Source organism: Apis cerana, linkage group LG5 (genome assembly GCF_029169275.1).
Source record: "Apis cerana isolate GH-2021 linkage group LG5, AcerK_1.0, whole genome shotgun sequence".
NCBI classification, from domain to species: domain Eukaryota; kingdom Metazoa; phylum Arthropoda; class Insecta; order Hymenoptera; family Apidae; genus Apis; species Apis cerana.
Window position 1 is genome coordinate 9,768,425 of NC_083856.1, and position 18,269 is coordinate 9,786,693.

Consider the following 18,269-nt stretch of genomic DNA (forward strand, 5'->3'; position numbering starts at 1 on the left):
TTTGTCTCTATGTTTTAAAAGCTATGCCTGTTGCAGCAGTAGTTTTGTCTACGAGGAAATAGTGAGAATTTTTACGGACGATTTGCACGGATTATACGAGGCTGACAAGATGATTAAAAAGACCTGCGCATTCGCTTTAGCATGGCGTGACCCCTTTTTGGCACAGTAAATCCCGCAGCTTCTTACTCGACCCTTTCAGAAAAAAGTTTGCCCACCCCTTGGTTAACTGGTAAACGCCTCGAGCTGTCTGCACGCGCACCTGCTATGTACTTATATCGTCCGGCCGTTTCTTACCACGCGATCACGACTTATACCTCTTACTGATAGATAATTTTGCGTAGAAGAATTTTGTTTAGTGTGAAATTTATTAAAATAAATAAATTTGATAGATTAATATCGATTAAGGTCATAGGAAAAATTTTTTATTTTCTAAATTTCTTTTACAAGTATCAAGAGAAAATTAAAATAGAATATTATTCTATATATATTTATTGTGTATTAAAATCACCTTCTCTTTTTGTTCATCGTTTGTGTCTGCTGATTAGCATGCAGCCACACTCATGACTAGATCTTGGAATACAACAGACACGTGAGGCGACTACAGTTACGTTCACAATCCAATCGTAAGATAGATTTCTCGTCGAACAAGCGCAAGATTACTCAAGATTTACAATCGGTATAATATAATTATTCAGCATTATTTATTGATAAAATTTTTTATAAACTTTGCTTTTAAATATAAAAAAATCAAATTTTTATAAAAAATAATCATATTGACTGGATTATATTTATTATATTATATTGCGAGACAAAATAAAAAAATTTTTCTGGAATTTGACTAAAGAATATTATTTGATATATATTCTTCAAATTTTTCCAATGCAATTGAGATTTATAATAATAAGTAAAAATTATTTTCCAAATTGGTAATAAATACTTTTCATAAGTTTTCATGAATAAAAAGTTCAATGAATAATTTCCACAGCTTTTGTCTTAGATATTTTAAAACTGTAATTTATAAGGCGAATGTATTGTTAACCTAGCCATTTAAATATGTTTCGAATATATATATGATATATACAAATTCAACGATCGAGGGTTACAGATCCTCAACGATGGGTATCTTTCACTATATCCTTTTTCTCTCTCTCTCTCATTCTTTTTTTACGAGGAAACGTAGAAGCGTAGAAGCAGGGTGGAGACCCGAATCCTGAGGCAGTGGACCGTGAATGCGATACCAGGTTTGCTATGCTTCGGTGTGGGAGTGGTGCCGTCAAACAACCGTTCGTCGACCAACCCTTCGTAGTGCAATTCTGTCTTCTGCAGGTTATAATTTCCATATTTATATTAATTATACTTCGATATATTCTGTTTTTGCAAAAAGTAATTCAAATTTTCTTTTGGAATAATAATTTCAATGCAGAAGTAGAAATCAACAGACAATGAAAACAATAAAGAATATAATATTTTTATTTTTATTTTATTTAATCATCATAATAAATTTTATTTTATATCATTTTATTAAAATGAATATAAAATATAAAAACAAATCGTTCATCGAATAGATTATCGAATAAAGTTAATCTAAAGGAATGATCTATATCGTTCAAAATCAATTAGTCACTTCTTCAATTGTGAACGACGTCAAAGTGAATATTTTTCATCTTCAAAATAAAGAAGTAAATGCGCAACAAAAGGATGGTAGGATGATCCCAAAGATAAAGGATAAAGCAATAAAATACATGAATTATAAAATTTAGATTTTAATATATTAATTAACTTCTTTGCAAAAAATTACAAAAGTTTTTTCATTTTTTTCTTTTCAAAGTATGATATACAAACTATATACTTGATATACAAGTCTATTAATCACAGCTGTCATAATAAAGTTATACTAATCCTAATATTTATTCGTAGCTCTATGTGATTATGATTCATCATCTGCAAGCAAAATATACTGATACTGTATATAATCATTTTAAAGACATATGTCACTTCTAATATTGTTTAGAAAAGCTATGGCGTTACTAATTATAAAAGAAACATTAAAGAGATAATTCTGATATTGTCACCTTAAGAAATGAAAATATCTAATACAGCATCTATTTATGAACGTGAGATTAAAATGTGTCAAGTTGTTAAATTTCATTCGAAGACAAAGCTGCCTGTTGAACCGGTAGAGCAAGGTAATTACAGTTTCGTTGCAGACTATCGGCGGCGTCTTTTTCTTCTCACCCTAATTAAAAGATGATTAGCTAATGAGGGTCACAGATATTCTCAGTCACTAACGAGCTTCTCTGTTGTTGGGAACATTTATATAGGTATAATTTCAAGATTTCTATCTGACTATAAAGTGCTATTTGGGATCATAGACCCTGAAAATGAATACAAGGATATATATGATTATATCCATGCATTTAGATTTAAATCAAGAAGAACAAGTTATTCTGCATTCTTTGTCTAATTTGTCACATTTTAAAAATCAATTAAAAGCAATTTTTCAATTTATCTATTCATTTCATTTTATTTTTTAATTTGCAAAATTTTGAAAAAAAAAATACATTTGAAATGAATGCATGGTAAAATAAGATTTGAAATATTAAAAAAAATACATTAAAAAAATGATGCTTGACGAAAAAGAAAAATGTTTGCTCATCTATATATTGCGATCAATCGTTTCCACGCGATAGATCACTGGTCACGTGCCGCTGCGCGTCGGTTCATCGATCACGATTAGTCGTATGACCTGCCAGAAGTTCATCGATTTTCAAGCCACCCTGAAGTTAACTCGTGTGACAACAATTCATGCGTTCATTGGTCGAAAATATTATATTCTATCCAATATTGATTTACATGAGTCAATAGAAATCTAACATAATTTAAATTTAATATATGATTGGTAAAAACATAACCTCTTTTCATATGTTACTATATTATTCTAGATGAGACAAGAAGTGATTGGACAGAATTATTATTGTCATATTGGAATAAAACATTCAATGGAAGGAAACATTTATTGGTCTCTACAAATTGATATAATCTTTTGATCTGCAATCCGTGTCTTCGATCATAGATGCATCGCATATTTGAATTCCCAAAACATCGATGCAACGATTTTTCTCTGTGATACTCAACTGAATATATGTATTTACAGTGTCGACTCACAAATAGAACTCTTTGTTCTCTTTCGTATAAAATTCTGAGCGATCCCCAGGGTACTTTGCCGACCAGTTCACTGCTTACTTTCGAATGTATTCACTAGGGAGTTTCGCGTTATATTTTCCATTCTCAATAGCGGAAGCGTCGGTGTGCTTTGATCTGACGAACGACTAGCACTAGCTTTTAAGCTTGTAAAAGTAACAGGCAGATGGTTAAGATAGCAATAATTTAATCTTCGATATTGTAAGCCTTTTGCATGCGTATCTGTCTTATCTTATTTTTGTAGGTTATACATCTTTATAAATTCAGAAAAAGTTCGAATGAAGATTAATTGAAGAATTATTAATTTGGTTTATAAAAAGTTTCTATTATTATTTTTATATGATATATTTGAAATACATATAATTTATCGATAAGTCAGATAGTTAAGTCAGATTGTGTATTCTTTGGGAAAGTACAAATTCTCAAAGCGGAGAAACGGTTCTCTTCAAATCGATTGAGAATTAATCCGACTGCTATCACGTTTCGCAAACGTCACTCCATTGTCTCATTGTCCATTGGAGTGAGAGATAGCGATGGAGCAGTAGAGAACGAGAGATGACTTTCCTTCGTTCCTATCTTGCCTCCTTTTGAGATCCCGTCTCGATCCTATTGGAGGCCAGGGGGATTCTCTGTTCTTCTATGGGCAACTAATGCTACTGGACGAGAATTGAAACTATGACCTGTATCCGACTCATTTCACCGATTGCTTTTATCACTTTTTCTATATTTATTAAAGTTTTCTATATCATTAAAGTTTCAATCGAAAAATGCGTGTATAATAAAATAAGAAAAAAAGATAATAAAAAATGTCTTCTATGAGCGAATCTCTGTATCTTTTTATATTATATAAATGATTATCTCATATTTCTTTACATTAAAATATTCTATACATTCTATATAACAAAAAATTAAATATAAACGACACTTTTTAATCTTATCTTTGTAGATCTCGATTACGAAATGGCTTCTTGATTGAATTCTCGTTTGCCTGCCTCTCGTTCTTCGGTCAACTCGGTTTGATCGGCTGTTATCAGTAAAACATTAAACGGACAAAGAACAGAACATGGCTACAGACTATAGATCAGATCGTTCTCGATGATCAGGGTACATGGAGATTCCTCGGATATATCTGCGTCGCTGAAAAGGGGCGTCATGCATGGCTCGCACTAGGGTGTCATCTGCACCCTCTACAACATGACCAGTTCTGTAGACGATCTTCACGGTCAATATAACGGATGTCGTAAAATCAATTAGTGGCGAATTGTGCCGCAGCCCGGATCGTATGCACTGTACGTGCAGTTCATAAAATTCCTTTTTTTTTGTGATCTTTTTGAATTACTCTATGTTCCTCGCATCGGTTCCAGTCGATAATCATTTCTTATCAAAGTACAGTTTTAAAACTTATCTACAATATTATACATGTACTTTGTTAAATTTTTCATTTGCAACAGGAATATGATATTGGTATGTCATAGATATTTCTGTAAGTCGCTTTTATATCATTCCGACAATAGCTTAGTTAATATTGACTTTTGAATGGTCCAATCTTAGAAAGAGCCTTTCCTTTTAGCGTGTTTCAGCATACAGTAAATATTATCAGGTAGATACTGTTACGGATGTTTCTCGGTGAATTGATGAGATTGTCAGTTCATTTTTTTGCCTTTCTTTCATTTTCTTTCTTTTTTTCTTCCAGGAAGCCATCCCCGCATAGTGAGACTCAAACGACATCCTGACAAATCTTTGGGGTCGACGTCGTAACCAATTGAAAGAATTTTCCGTGACGACTCGTTCATTGTGCGTGTTTACTAGCTAAGCGATTTTCTCGTTGTAGAAAGGTCGAAATATCTTTCAGAAATACAATAGAAAACTTGTAACAAAAATCATAGAATCAAACATTTTAAAGGGAAATTTATGTTATTCACAGGGTAAGTGACTTAAAATGATTAAATATAAGCAAATGCGTTGCAAATGAAAATATAAAATGTAAAGAAATATAATGTCATTTAATTTTTTATTACGATTTTTTTCTCCTTCGTAGTAGCAACGATTCAGATCTCAGTAAATTGTACAAGTTTTTATCATCCGAGAGACGTATATCTATGAAAAAGAGAAATAGTCCACGTAAAACTTTAACGTCCTTTGTGCGAACGTCACCCGTTACAACGCAACGTTGCTTTGGCTAAGAGCCGGTAAAAGTCGAAATGAAGGAAGTTCTCCTCTGAATTCTATTTCCTTCGTCAAGCGGTTTGCAGCCTTGCCTATCTGTTTTCTCTTCACTTCTCACCCTTCTATCTTTTCTCTTCCTCACAGCTACCTTACTACCTAGATAATTTAACCATTTCCAGCAATAAATCAAGTAATTTTCACTTATAATTACAAGCACAGTGATTTTACGTAACCTTTCCAAATTATTTCTTCTAAACCGTTTTATTAACCTTGCTGACATACAATGATATTAACTAACCTCTTAATAATTGTAATCATAGTTTAAGATACTTTCTGCTTATTCATATTTTAATTTTTATATTGCACACAGGTTATCTTGACATCTCTACCTCGCTAATCTGTGACGATTAACCCAAAACATGGGAATAATAGGAAGGGAAACCGAAGAGAAGACGCACATATGAAATTCATTCTTCTTCAGCAAGGAGTGAAAGAAAAGGTTCTCCTTGTGGCTACAACTCACAACTTACAATTCGGTGGCTACGAAATGGCTACACCCTTTCATGAACGCGCGGTTCAACCACTCGTGACCCGACCAACTTCGCCCCAAGTGGTAAGTGTGGCGGGAATTATGCAATTATTGCATTGCGCCCGACAATTGTCGCGGAAAACGGTGAGTGCCTGAATGGCCTGAGTGTCTAAGGGGCAAGGGGGCGCGAAAGAAGGATTTCCTTGCCGATTTACTACCGAGATCTCCCCATACGTTTCATTCCTTGTTTTAATTCATTCCATGTTGGATGCGATAACGATCGAAAGTCAGAGGTAAAACGATCCTAATCGGATTTTGGAAATAAAAATGTATCGTAAGATCAGATCAGATATTCTTGAATATTAGAATGAATTGTGTGAGATATATATTCGAATACATCTTTAAAATGGAATCATGAAATTATTCGTGAAAATTCTGGTGGTTTATTTGTAAATTCCTTTCGATTTCGTTGGTTTCTCAAGATTCCCAAGGGAAAGTCTGCTTCAGTTGTAACATTAGTCAATCAAATTGATGTATCGTGCGATTGCCTGGAATTTAAAATGTATTTAAATCTGAAAACACTATAATTTAAACATCAAATAACATCAAATATTTTTCGTGGAAACAAAAACTTTTATATTGAAGATATTTTCAATTGTAATTGTTGAATTTTTATTAAGAATTCAAAGTTTGACCAATGGAAAAAAAGAATGAAATCTGCCTCTGTTAATAAAGATACCAATCTATATGATGTACAAGCCACAGCCAGAGATACACATATACGGGTACAATATAAATTATAACCTTAATACCGTATATATTTAGATCATTTAGACTATTCATTCGCGTTAATATATGTTCTTTCATCGTATCATATATTTGCATGCACAGCATTTTATTTCATATATGAATACGACGATTAAGTCATGATCTTATATTAGAAATTGAACAATGCTTTCAGTATTAACTTTCATAAACATTATTCGCGAAATTCTCAAAGATTTGAATAACTTATTATTTGAAATAATTTAAAATTCGTATGCATGATGATTCTTTTATATAATTTTTTATCGTCTTATCTTTTCTTTTTAGGGAAAAATATTTCAATTTATGATATAAAACGAACCAATTCCCAGTTTTTTGGAGCTTTGTGAACAGGAAATTGAAAAATTTTCTGAATAAAAAGGAAAACGTATAAAATTAATACGAACAACAAATTTTGATTATTCTGCCTTCGTTAAAGATAATGTAATGATATTAATAATATTAATTTATTTTATATATTTTATATTTCTTTCTTATCTTTTTTCAGAAATGATAAAAAAATTTCAAAAAGTCAAAAAAAAAAAGGAAAAGAATATTAAATTTTATTTTTTCTTTTGTCGAAGTCGACAAATTCTATTGCGTGCTGTCTGATATCAGCATAAATTAAATAAATATTGATTGAACAAAATATTTGATGCATTTAATCTAACGCATAAAAGTTTTTTTGGATTTACCTATTTAAATCTGTTACGAACCAATTTTTAGTCAATAATTTATTGTCGTGCATAATAACGAGCCTGTTTGATTTGTATATGAATGCCTGGGTAAACAATTACTGAATTCATGTGTGGAACCCTAAAACTTAATTATCTAGAAGAAAGATGCACTTGATCGACTGGTTATTTATTTTTTCTGGCTGATGAAGAATTTTATATAATGAAACTGTTTAGATTAAAAATCATGGCTCCTATAAATTTTACAGAAAGATCAGAGACCCCTCTTTCAGAATATAATTGATCGATCCTTCGTTTTCATTAAATCCTCTTCTTAGGAATTTTTATGTAGAATAATAAAAACTGTTGCTCATAAAAACTGCTTTAACGAAATAAAAATTAAATAAAATAATCCGCAGACTATTTCAATCTTTTTTATAAGTTGATCAAAGACATTATTCTTTGTAATTCAAACAACTTAAGAAACTTAAAAAAAAATATATTCTACGAAGATTATTTAATGAAATAAATCATGCAAGATGAAGAAATTTTTATAATTGAAATGACAAAGTGCAGGAATTTATCAATAAGAAAAAGCTTCTTAGAAAAGGATTACAACCTGTATTAATTCAAAAGAATATTATATGTCTATTATGAAAACTAGTATGAATTGTTGAAACATATTATGTTTCTATATATATATATATATATATATTACGTTTTACAATTTTTCATCTCTCATTTTTGTTCCATTGAAAAGAATTTATAAATTGTAAAAACTATTGAATTATGTGCTTCCACGAAGGGAACAATCACTGTGTGAAAGTCGAGTCAATGCTATAACAACGAGACGATCCGCAAATAAAGAGGATCTGCAGGAAATCTGCAAACACGAGCGAAGCAAACGGGCCGGTCCATTAATATTCCCTCGTACGATCCGAATAAGGAACGCGCAGTGAACTGAGAGGCTGCCCGACCGAAGCTATAAAAATTAATTAGCTCTTAGAAGAAGAGACTGGCTTCTATACCCATGACTCGTTCACCAAAACTGTGAGACCATCCTCCGTAGGAAACGACCTTACTTCGTTATTTGAAGGATCCAAGCTGGCACGGCTCCTGTCATAGATCCTCGATGAATGATCGATACGATATCCCTTGAACGTGGCTCGATCCAGACCCTTTCCCTACATCGTTGTTGCAAGGTATAATTAGTCATCGATTCCTCGGTTCGTAGAATGATGGACAACGATCACACGATTCGATCTTGGAACATTTTGTCAGGATTATTTTTTAGTCGTTCTAGATCGTGTCTAATAGATGATTCATTGTGATTTCGAAAGAAATAATCTAACATCTTCTTTTATCTATTAACGTTAAGTGATAAAATGTTCTTTTTATAGATATGAAACATCTAAGTAAGATGTTTTAATTTTAATAATATCGATTTCCTTTCTTGGGAAAGTTTTTTCCACTGTGTTGTTAAGTAAAGTATGTAATATTTTTTTTTTTTTTTTGAATTTCTTATATTCTCAGAAGATATAATGGCTTTGTACACGAAATCTTCGGTAAAGTCTGTGTATTTACCAATTCTTAAAATGCTTCTTAATAATGTTTACCAACAGTAATGGTTCGTTTTTTAATTGTAGGAGAAAAGGAGGCAAGTGAATAGAAAATGAAAGAGAAGCATTTTGGTGCATTATTATACAGCACAGAGGGAATTCGATTATGGCCAGTATCCACAAATTGCCTTCTAGTTAGCGGGAGTATCTTGTGGTCGAACTATCGCGAGATAATTACACTTCAACCGCTATAATGGCAAGTTAGTTATAGAGCGGTGGATCTTGGCTCGGGAATTGCGAGCTGGCTGATTGAGCATATCCACTGAAAAGGAACCGTTTCCTTCTTGCGAAGGACAAACTTTGATCGAACGAATGCTCGAGAAAATCGATTTATCATGTCAATCGTGTCAATGTGAAATTGATTATCTATCTCTTCATCTTTTATTTACTTTACTTCGAATTATCTTAAAAATTGAAACGATTCTGTTCTTTAATTCAACTGTTGCGACTACGATGAAGCAAAATGGGGATTAATAAAGATTAATGAAACGTTAACGTGTTTTTAATTAGTTCGTGAAAATGGAATAGAAGTTGAGAAACTTCTGTTCTTTAACTGAATTACAATTACGAAATCAAATGTTGATCAAGGTAGAAACGCAAAAGGAGGAAAAAAGCAGGCAGGTGTAATGCGACAAGAGGTAATAGATATTTTTCCAAGATTTAAAAGTGTCTGCAAGAGTCAACCTACGGAACCTTCTCACACTGCGCACCGGCGTTCGAGCTTGAGAGCTCTTCGCCTTCGGAACAATAAAACCATTTCTGTGGGGGAGTGAAACAACTCTGGAAACCGTTCTTCAAATTGCTGATGGAGGCACAGGTAGATCTATTCGGTACTTCAAAATGGAATTCTTTCGTCACAGAATTCGTTTTTTAAATATCGATCTAGTATCAGATATTTAATATTCTTAAAAATTTATTCATCTCGTACATGTACAACGTATCATTTTTATATACAATTTTTCCACTTGCAGAATCATCGCAGATTAAAATCAGCTGAAAAAAAAGATGAAAGAAAAGATTGTGAAAGGAAAAATGCTGAAATAGAAACTAGATTATCGTGGACGAAGAAGGAGGAAATCGGGAATCGGTAAGTATGATAGGATGATTTTCGTTCAAGGATTCTTTATAGCACTCAGAAGCGTGCATAGGAAGACGGTAGTCCACGAACCCTCGAGAATCGAAGAACTACCAACGAGCTCCAAGAACTACCTACTCACTTACGGACTCTCACCTCGGTTAGCCTACTTACCTTTCCTTTTCTAACCATCTCTCTCTCTCTCTCTCTGTCTGTCTCTCATTTCCCTCCCTCCTCGACAGTCTCGGTCCTGCGGCACGGAGTCATAACCACAAGGAGTACAATGGGTGGAAACCACTGGCGGCTTTTCACTGCCACTTCTTCAGCCCGCCAATTAATTTCCGTGGCGCTGATCTCGTTCTTGAAGAAGGCCACTCAAGAGCTGCCGATGGATGAGCATAAATCTTCAAATCCTTCTTCTTCTTCTTCTTCTTCTTCTTTCTCCCTTTTAGCCTCGTGCTATTAATGCGTTTTACTTGTGAGGTCCATCCGAGTTGTAAGATCCTCGGGTGTTTACGATCGTCTGATCATTCATCTTTTTATTGCTGGCCCTTTTTTGAAATGTTTTACACGTATCTAATTGTTGAATTGAAGAAAATCAAATAAATCCTGTATTTAAAAATTTTTCCATGATTTTCTTCTTTTATACTATCAGCAGTAATAATAATAATAATAATATTTATCGCTTAATAATGTTTGAATAATAATAATAATTATAATAATAATAATATTTCAGTGGGTGCATTATAAAGAAGCGCGCTAACGGAATACGATTTTATCCGTGGGAACTTGGACAGATCTTCTTGAGGAACATCTGCGGATAAAATATTCGTGGTGCACCAGTGGAAATAAGGAATCACCGCATGGGTGATCTATTTTAGAAGATGCGAACCGCTCTCCATGGGTGTCTAGCCAGCGGAAAAATTGAAAGGCCGCGCTAATTCGCGCGACAATGGTTGCCGACAGCACGCCGGAACGGAAGTTTATCGCGAACCTCGCGAAAAACGACCTTTGGCCGGGCGCCAATCGTGGCACGATCTTCCGGGGCTCATGGCCAATGACGAGGACCACTCTTGTCGCGCCGACTTGCATAATTTATTATCGACCGACGTTTCGACGACAAATGCTCGACGTTTCATCCAATTGCGAAAAATTTCGTGGTCAATCAAACCTTGCCCATTCTTTTCGAATTCGTTCGAAGCGTTAATACAAGATCAATTTATATTAATTTTCTTGTCACGATCATTAATATACCGAGAATATTTTTTACACGGAAGATCTGCCTTGGAAAATATTTCAATAAAATCATCCTCTGGTTGGCCAATAGTCAATTGCACAATGTTGCGCGTACAAGCGAACGTATCTATACATGGGTCAATGATCGAAGAGTTTAGACAGGAAAGCAATATTATATACACAGTCATCGATATTCTTATTAACGAATTTATTCTCCACAGATTAAACGAAGGATCTCGAGCCCGTCGAACACGCATTGAAAGTATTTGGAACGTGAAACAGATCTTCATGGTTCCTCCCTTCTCGAGTTGCCGATCTGACGTAAAGGTGATGAATGCACCGGCATTTAGCAAAGTCGCTCGCCGGCTTGCGAGAGTCGCCTAGACGATAGAAGGATCAGGGTGTAAAAAAGCAGCGACTACGTTGGCGGAAGGACAAAGGAAAAGAAGAAAGAGAAAGAGAAACGGAGGGAGGGGATCCAAAGACGCGGGGCCGGAAAGGGGCGGAGGGGAGAGAGAAAGAGAAATGAGGGAAAAGGGAAGAGGGAAAGAGGTTGTGCGCGCGGAATTCAGAAGCGGAAAGAGGGATGGAAAGAAAAAAGAAAAGGGGGATAGAAGAAGGAGGAAGAGAGAGAGAGGGAGGGAGGAGGAGGAGGAGAGGGAGAGGGAGGAGAGGATAGGGTGGCGGAGTGAAAGAGTAAGAGAAAGAGAGCAGGGATTAGATCTCAGGGTGAGTGGGTAGGATTGGATTTGGCAGAGGCGGCTCCGTTGGTGGTAGAAGGCTGCCGGAGAAGGAGGAAAGGGGAAGTGGAGACTTTGGTTGGTGTCCGAGTGGTGGTGGGGTTGTGGATGGGGAAACGCACCGAGCCAAGGGAGAGTGTCAGAGAAGGAGAGACGTAAGTGACAGGATAGGTGGTGGTGTAGGTGAACTGGACAACCACCAGAACTCTCGCCAGTATTTAAGGGAGAGTCGCGAGCGTAGCGCGCCAGTTACTACGGCCGATTGCCTCCACGAGGTGTCCCCGAGATAACGGAGTCGACGTGCACGGCACTCGACTCTGGTGTGGAAAGAAAAAGGGCGCGAAAAGTCTTGGCCACGTGACTCGATTTTGCGAAACGCTCGGCTTCCTTTTTTATTATCACCGCACCCGTATCGTTCGCATACCGTTCAACATTCCAAAGTTTCTAAAGTTTTGCGCATGAATTTGTTCAGTGACGATGTAATGTAGCTACGGGGACGTACGAGTCGAGAGATTTTTTTTTTTCTAATAAGAGAAAGATTTCCGTTTAATAATTACGATCGATAGTTATCGAAAGGAGAAGTGATGATAGAAGAAGGTGATTGAACCGGTGACAGTCGTCGAACATGAGGGAATGTGCATCCTTTGAGAAAATTTGCCTCAGTTCACGGAATCAGTGTACGATTTATGGAAGAATTTAAATCGTCGCACCGAGGAGTCTTTGGTACTTTGGCTCGCGGACCGTGCAGATGAGCGTGATATCAAGGTATATCAAGGTTGTTAAAAGAATAATTCGGCGTGAGCAGTGGTACTTGCTCTTTTCGTTTTAATAGAAGAGAAATTATCTGGAATGGGAACATTATCGAAGAAGATAATGTCGAGATATTAAAATATCTTCATTGTATATACTCACGGGTTATTTTTATCCTCTTCTTATGCTCGAGAAAAAGTATCGCTTTCATTTTATTGGAAAAATATTTGCAGAGGTTCGCGAATTTCTAAAAAAAAGAAAAATAAACCGTTTCGAAACGTGGGAAAAATAATACGTACGGCTGTATATGCAAATATAATGTAGCGTTAATTACGTAAGAGCCGAGATATAAAGGCGCGGCTTCTTTTTATCCGATGAAAAGAAGATGATTAAGCCCCCGATGGCAAAGTGCCAAACAGTTCTCCGCGAACGATGAAAAGAAAACGATAGGATCATGGGTGGTATCGGGCCGGCGGCTTGTCAAAGCCATGGCGCTTTAATTTCTTTAAATCGGAGCAGAACGCCAGAAATTGATATCCCCCGTTACACTGTTCATCGATCCAACCAATTCCCTTTACAAATTCCCTTTACCGTCTCTTATTGAATTTAGCAACAGCTAAAGATAAAATAAGAAACTGAAACGAGACAAAGAGGATATGTACAAATATATTATCTCTTATTATCTCTCGATTCAAAAAAAAAAAAAAAAATCTCTTCGTCAAGTTTATTATTATTCACGCGAAGGAATTTCGCTTTCGAGGCAAAAATTTAAAAGGAGCTCGAACAAATAAATTCACGACCAAAAGTAATTCCGTTTTGCAAATCAGTTGGCGATGGAAATATTCAAAGAATTTCGATCGTTCGAATTTATGATATAATATATAATATCTGTTTATAAGAGATTAGTTAACCGGACTGTACTCGGGAAAAGAAAAATAAAACGGATCTGGTTGGCGATGTTAAGCGGAAGAAGGGAATGTAACATGAAACTTCTCCGGATTCCTCGAGTCAGAAAATAAAAGAATAGAAATAAAATTGAATTTGCTAGCAGGCAGATCGCTTAACGAGGTAATAAATATCGCGTCTGTGTCCAGGGAAAGAAGGCGAATCGTTGGGATCCGGTACCCGATGCTGCCGGCATTGGGGCTGCTCCTGGTGTTGACGGACGCCGGGGCTGTTCACCAGCAATCGAACCTTCTCCTATCCTACGCGAACACGTCGTTTGGATTCCCCGGGACCACGTCCAATCGCGGTATTTCAGTCACCAGGATTCTGCAAGACGGGGAACTCGAACGTGTGATCCGGTTGCCTGGAATTTGCGCCAAGGAGACCATCGTCAATTGGGGGTAAACAAATCTTTTTCCTCATCGAACCGAGAAAGATCATCGCTTCACCGTTTAATATTAGCCTAGGCTTTTGTAACTGATATTTTTGGAAAGTTTTTTTTATATCTATCTCCTCTTTACAACGCTTCTCGAGAATATATTTAAAATTGTTCTTCTTGCAAGATTCTTCTTTCTTGTTATTTCTTTTTTTTCCCCCCTTCTTTTTTCTACCAAACGCAATAACATCGACGATGAATATTTATTATCACAGCATTCGATAACCTATCGAATTTGATACAGATATTACGTCGAACAAGAGCGAGGATTCGTGAACTAGCTCTTTGTTCACTCGAAACTTGCTCGACTCGTCGTTGTATGCGAGTAATCGCAAGTAAGATCGCGAAAAAAATTCTTCTTAAATCGCGATGTCCAATTGTTTTTTCGATCAACGTTGGAACAACACCGTGCGACTCCTCTTTACTCTGAAATAACATTTCCTTCGGTTAGGAGAGCAAATCTCCTCGACAGAGAGGGAGAGAAAAAGAGCGCATCCCTTGACTCGCAACCCTCTCCGGCTGGAAACGTAGGAATCGGCATTAGGCGAAGAGGAAAACAATACCTCCTTTCATTATTGCCAATACGCGTGGGAGACTGGCCACGTATTTAACTTCGACTCTCTCGACACCACGTCGTTTTTACATCGGTTAGCCGATACCGGCCATTCGTTTCCAGTTTCCTGGACGCGTCCTTGTCAGCTGGAAAGCTCATAGAATTACAGCAGCGCCGTGCTAAATCGAGTTGTTCGCTGTCTTTTTTTAAAAGAGCGACTCGTATATATATATATATATATATCCACACGCTCTCCTCCTTTCTCAGTTTCTCTTTCTTTTCGAACGTTGGATGCGATTCTCGAAAAACTTGAAACCAGAGACTTGAAACCGTTTAATTATCTTTGCTTTGAAACGAACAATTGTCCGGCGTCGATACGCCACGGCGATTTGCCAAATTTTCGGATCGAAAAACAATTTATCGCGCTCACCCGTGGACAGTGACCGCTAAGCCAACCGAGGCCTTAAGCCGAAAAGCGGCAAGTTAAGTAAGCAAGGATTAGGCGGAGGCAGGAGACCGAACATCGAGAACACGGCCCCCGGTCGCTGGCCTCGGACCAGCGGTTGTAACTCATCTGCGGATGCTCTCACGAGGATATCAGGGAATTCCACGACCGCGAAACGTCACCTTGCACTTAAATCGGTGAAAGCTCTTTTGCTGTAACGAGAAAAGCACGCGGCTTGCCATGTTCTCATGATTCAAACCCACCCCGTTTCTCAAACCGTCCATTTTTCAACGAAACCTTCTTCTTTTTCTCCCCTTCTTCGACCTTATATATTCACGACGGAGAAATAGTTTAAATAGTTTATTCCGTCCAACGATCGCTTTTGGGGAACGGAAGTAATTGTTCGTTTCGGGACGAATTGTGTAAATAGAGATAGAAGTAACATATTATTGGAATGATAAATTAAACGCGATATTTCGCGTGAACACGTCGAGGATAATTAAACGTTGTTATCGAGGGACAGTCCCCAGTTAACGAATTTAACCACTGTCGAAGATATTTATCGGTGCGACGAAAAGAAGGAGGAGCATCAATCATAGGTGAACGTTAATCACGAGGAAGTAATCGTGCGACGCGTGCGTGCAGTCAATCTAGCGTGAATTAAACGCGTGTACGATAATAGCCATTTCGAATCGACGATACACCCGTCCTTTTGTAGTTCATGCTAAAAAAAAAGAAAAATAACGTATCGAAAAAATAAACCAGAATTCGTTATTGTTGTTTTTTAAAGAAAAATAATGTTTCTCCGATAGATACACGGACGTAGCATTGAGACAGGTCTGGATACAGAAGACGGGCAGAAAATTGCAATTGATATACGAGGGTGGCACATTGACCGACTGCATGGACGATATACTCACCGATAGCGATGAGAGATCTTGTACGTCAAGCACACATTTGGACGACGATTATGACGATGAGATATCCGTGGAATTGTTCGAGGTGGACGGGCAGGAGGATGCATTGAGGATCCCCCAGGATCTATCCTGGCTCTCCTCCGTGTCCAACTTACGTCATCGATGTACCCACGTAAGGAACAGGGCGCGAAATCAACTGATTTCTCAGCATCGGCGAAGGTATAAAATCTGTGATGAATAAAAGAAAAGATGTAAAAAGAAATCTTGTTATATTGTTTGGATAATTATTATATGAATATTAATAAGAGGATCAGTATTTAAGAAATAAATTTCCAAAATAAAACAATTTTTATATAATGCAGGAAATATTCAAAGCTTTTAAATGGGACGAATAGCGGCCACCATCAGAGACGAGGTAAAAGCCGTTCGCGAAGAGACTTGTTGATGATCCCAGGAACACAATGGTGCGGTCGTGGCCATCGGGCCACGAAATATACGAACTTAGGCGGTTTTGGCACAGCAGATGCTTGCTGTCGAAGACACGACACGGCGTGTCCCTTTTTCATCCCGGCTTTCGAGACACGCTACGGTTTCTTCAACTGGGGTATCTCAAGCATGATGCATTGTGCCTGTGATGAACGGTATTGAACATCGATTACGTTTAAATATTATCCGGCAAAGGATTTAAATCAAGGAATCAAACGAAAATCATTTTTTTCATCATCTTTGTAGATTTCGAACGTGTTTGAAGATGGCGGGCACAGCATCGGCAAATTTTATTGGCAAGATTTTCTTTGATGTTTTAAGAACGAAATGTTTCATATTGAAACCACAAAAGGTTTGTACGAAATGGTCCTGGACGGGCAAATGCCAACATTATGAATATCGAAAGCAGGCTCATGTTCGCAATAATGTTCCTTATCATTAAAATGGAAAAGTAGCGGATATGTTTGAAGATATTCTTTTTCTAGAAATGTCAATACCAATTCTCAGGGATGTAATAATTTATCGAAAGTGTTCGATCATGACTTAAAGGCATGCAGGACAACGGATCAAAGATAAAAATAATCATCCTCTTTAACTGTTTAACTATATAAATGACAATACATAGTGGTCACGATAGAAAATTTAATCATTAGAACAGATTTGAAACAATTTAATATATTTCAAATTTCTCGGAACTTTTCATGATGTTGAGTGATTTGCAATAAAAAAAATAAATTCCAATATCTGAAATATTTAAAATAACAATTATAAATATAACATGTAATAAAAATCAATAATAGAAATTTTTAATTTTCGATTTTTCAAAATTAAATTCTTTTTAAATGGCAAATAATAAAGAGAAACGATAAACGAAATCGAGAAATGAAATCGTTTGAAATAGACAGGGTATCATTTCTATTATCTATAACTATATAATAACCATGTAGTCTTTATTGTTCTCAAAGATGCCAAATAAATTATTCTGTAGATAAATCATAATAAAAATGTACATATATTACAAATAGCATAATTTTTAAAGCATGAATCTAGAAAAATTGAATGCATTAAAAAATAGTTTAACCGAATTGTTATTAAAAATGATAGTTAAAAAAATTTGGAAAATCTATTTCTTTAAAATCGTTGAATCTATATAGTTAGAAATCTGAATAATAAATTATTAATTTATTTTTATTTTAATTATTCATCTACGTATGATAACATTAATTTTATGTTATTTATGTTTGTGCATGTATTTAATATATTGTATTTATGTATGAACGAAGCATGCTTTTGAATAATAATAATAATGTATAAAAATGTTGAAAAAAATTCGAAATTATAACTATACAATAGTATTTAAATATTCAAATATACTATTTAAATAAAATATATCAAAATAAATTATATTAAGTAAATATAAATTAAATACACGATATGTTTTCATATTGTATAAATGAAAATAATTCATATATATCGTAAAGTGTCAAAATATTTAAAAGTAAGTATATAATTGTAAATATGTATAATAGGAGAACAATATATCATCTTTAATAAATAATACATTGTAAGAATAATTACAATAAAATCTTGTGAGGAATTATAAAAATTGAATATATTGTTATTTCTATTTTTTTTCTGTACTTTGAAATTTTAATTCAATTATTTCATTGAATTTAAATACAACTTTTAATTT

At 35.4% G+C, this 18,269-nt stretch overlaps 1 protein-coding gene across 16 annotated transcripts; it reads left to right on the forward strand.

The window, feature by feature from the left end:
* The first annotated feature begins 541 nt into the window (after window positions 1–541).
* On the forward strand, window positions 542–18,187 carry LOC107994352 (uncharacterized). Of its 16 annotated transcripts, XM_062075070.1 has the most exons (15): window positions 2,580–2,817; window positions 2,943–3,370; window positions 3,446–4,801; window positions 4,895–5,126; window positions 5,240–5,390; window positions 5,738–5,980; window positions 6,989–7,144; window positions 7,209–8,576; window positions 9,021–9,810; window positions 9,965–10,080; window positions 10,805–12,809; window positions 13,889–14,140; window positions 15,986–16,309; window positions 16,453–16,731; window positions 16,823–18,187. In XM_062075070.1, exons 11-15 carry the CDS (start codon window positions 12,793–12,795, stop codon window positions 17,016–17,018), a joined length of 1,068 nt encoding a protein of 355 aa, XP_061931054.1. In that variant the 5' UTR covers window positions 2,580–2,817; window positions 2,943–3,370; window positions 3,446–4,801; window positions 4,895–5,126; window positions 5,240–5,390; window positions 5,738–5,980; window positions 6,989–7,144; window positions 7,209–8,576; window positions 9,021–9,810; window positions 9,965–10,080; window positions 10,805–12,792; the 3' UTR covers window positions 17,019–18,187. The 16 variants fall into 16 exon arrangements, with proteins under 16 accessions (XP_061931053.1, XP_061931055.1, XP_061931045.1 ...); XM_062075071.1 differs by lacking the exons at window positions 2,580–2,817; window positions 2,943–3,370 and adding an exon at window positions 1,078–1,326 and having other exon boundaries at window positions 4,148–4,801; window positions 5,240–5,445; window positions 5,738–6,681; XM_062075061.1 differs by lacking the exons at window positions 2,580–2,817; window positions 2,943–3,370 and adding an exon at window positions 1,078–1,326 and having other exon boundaries at window positions 4,148–4,801.
* The last annotated feature ends 82 nt before the right edge of the window (window positions 18,188–18,269 follow it).

Bases quoted from the DNA above. Each gene is read 5' to 3' on its own strand.
- LOC107994352 (XM_062075069.1), top strand. The intron at 14,141-15,985 runs GTAAACAAATCT...TTTCTCCGATAG, and splicing joins GAGACCATCGTCAATTGGGG to ATACACGGACGTAGCATTGA. The intron at 16,732-16,822 runs GTATTGAACATC...TCATCTTTGTAG, and splicing joins CATTGTGCCTGTGATGAACG to ATTTCGAACGTGTTTGAAGA.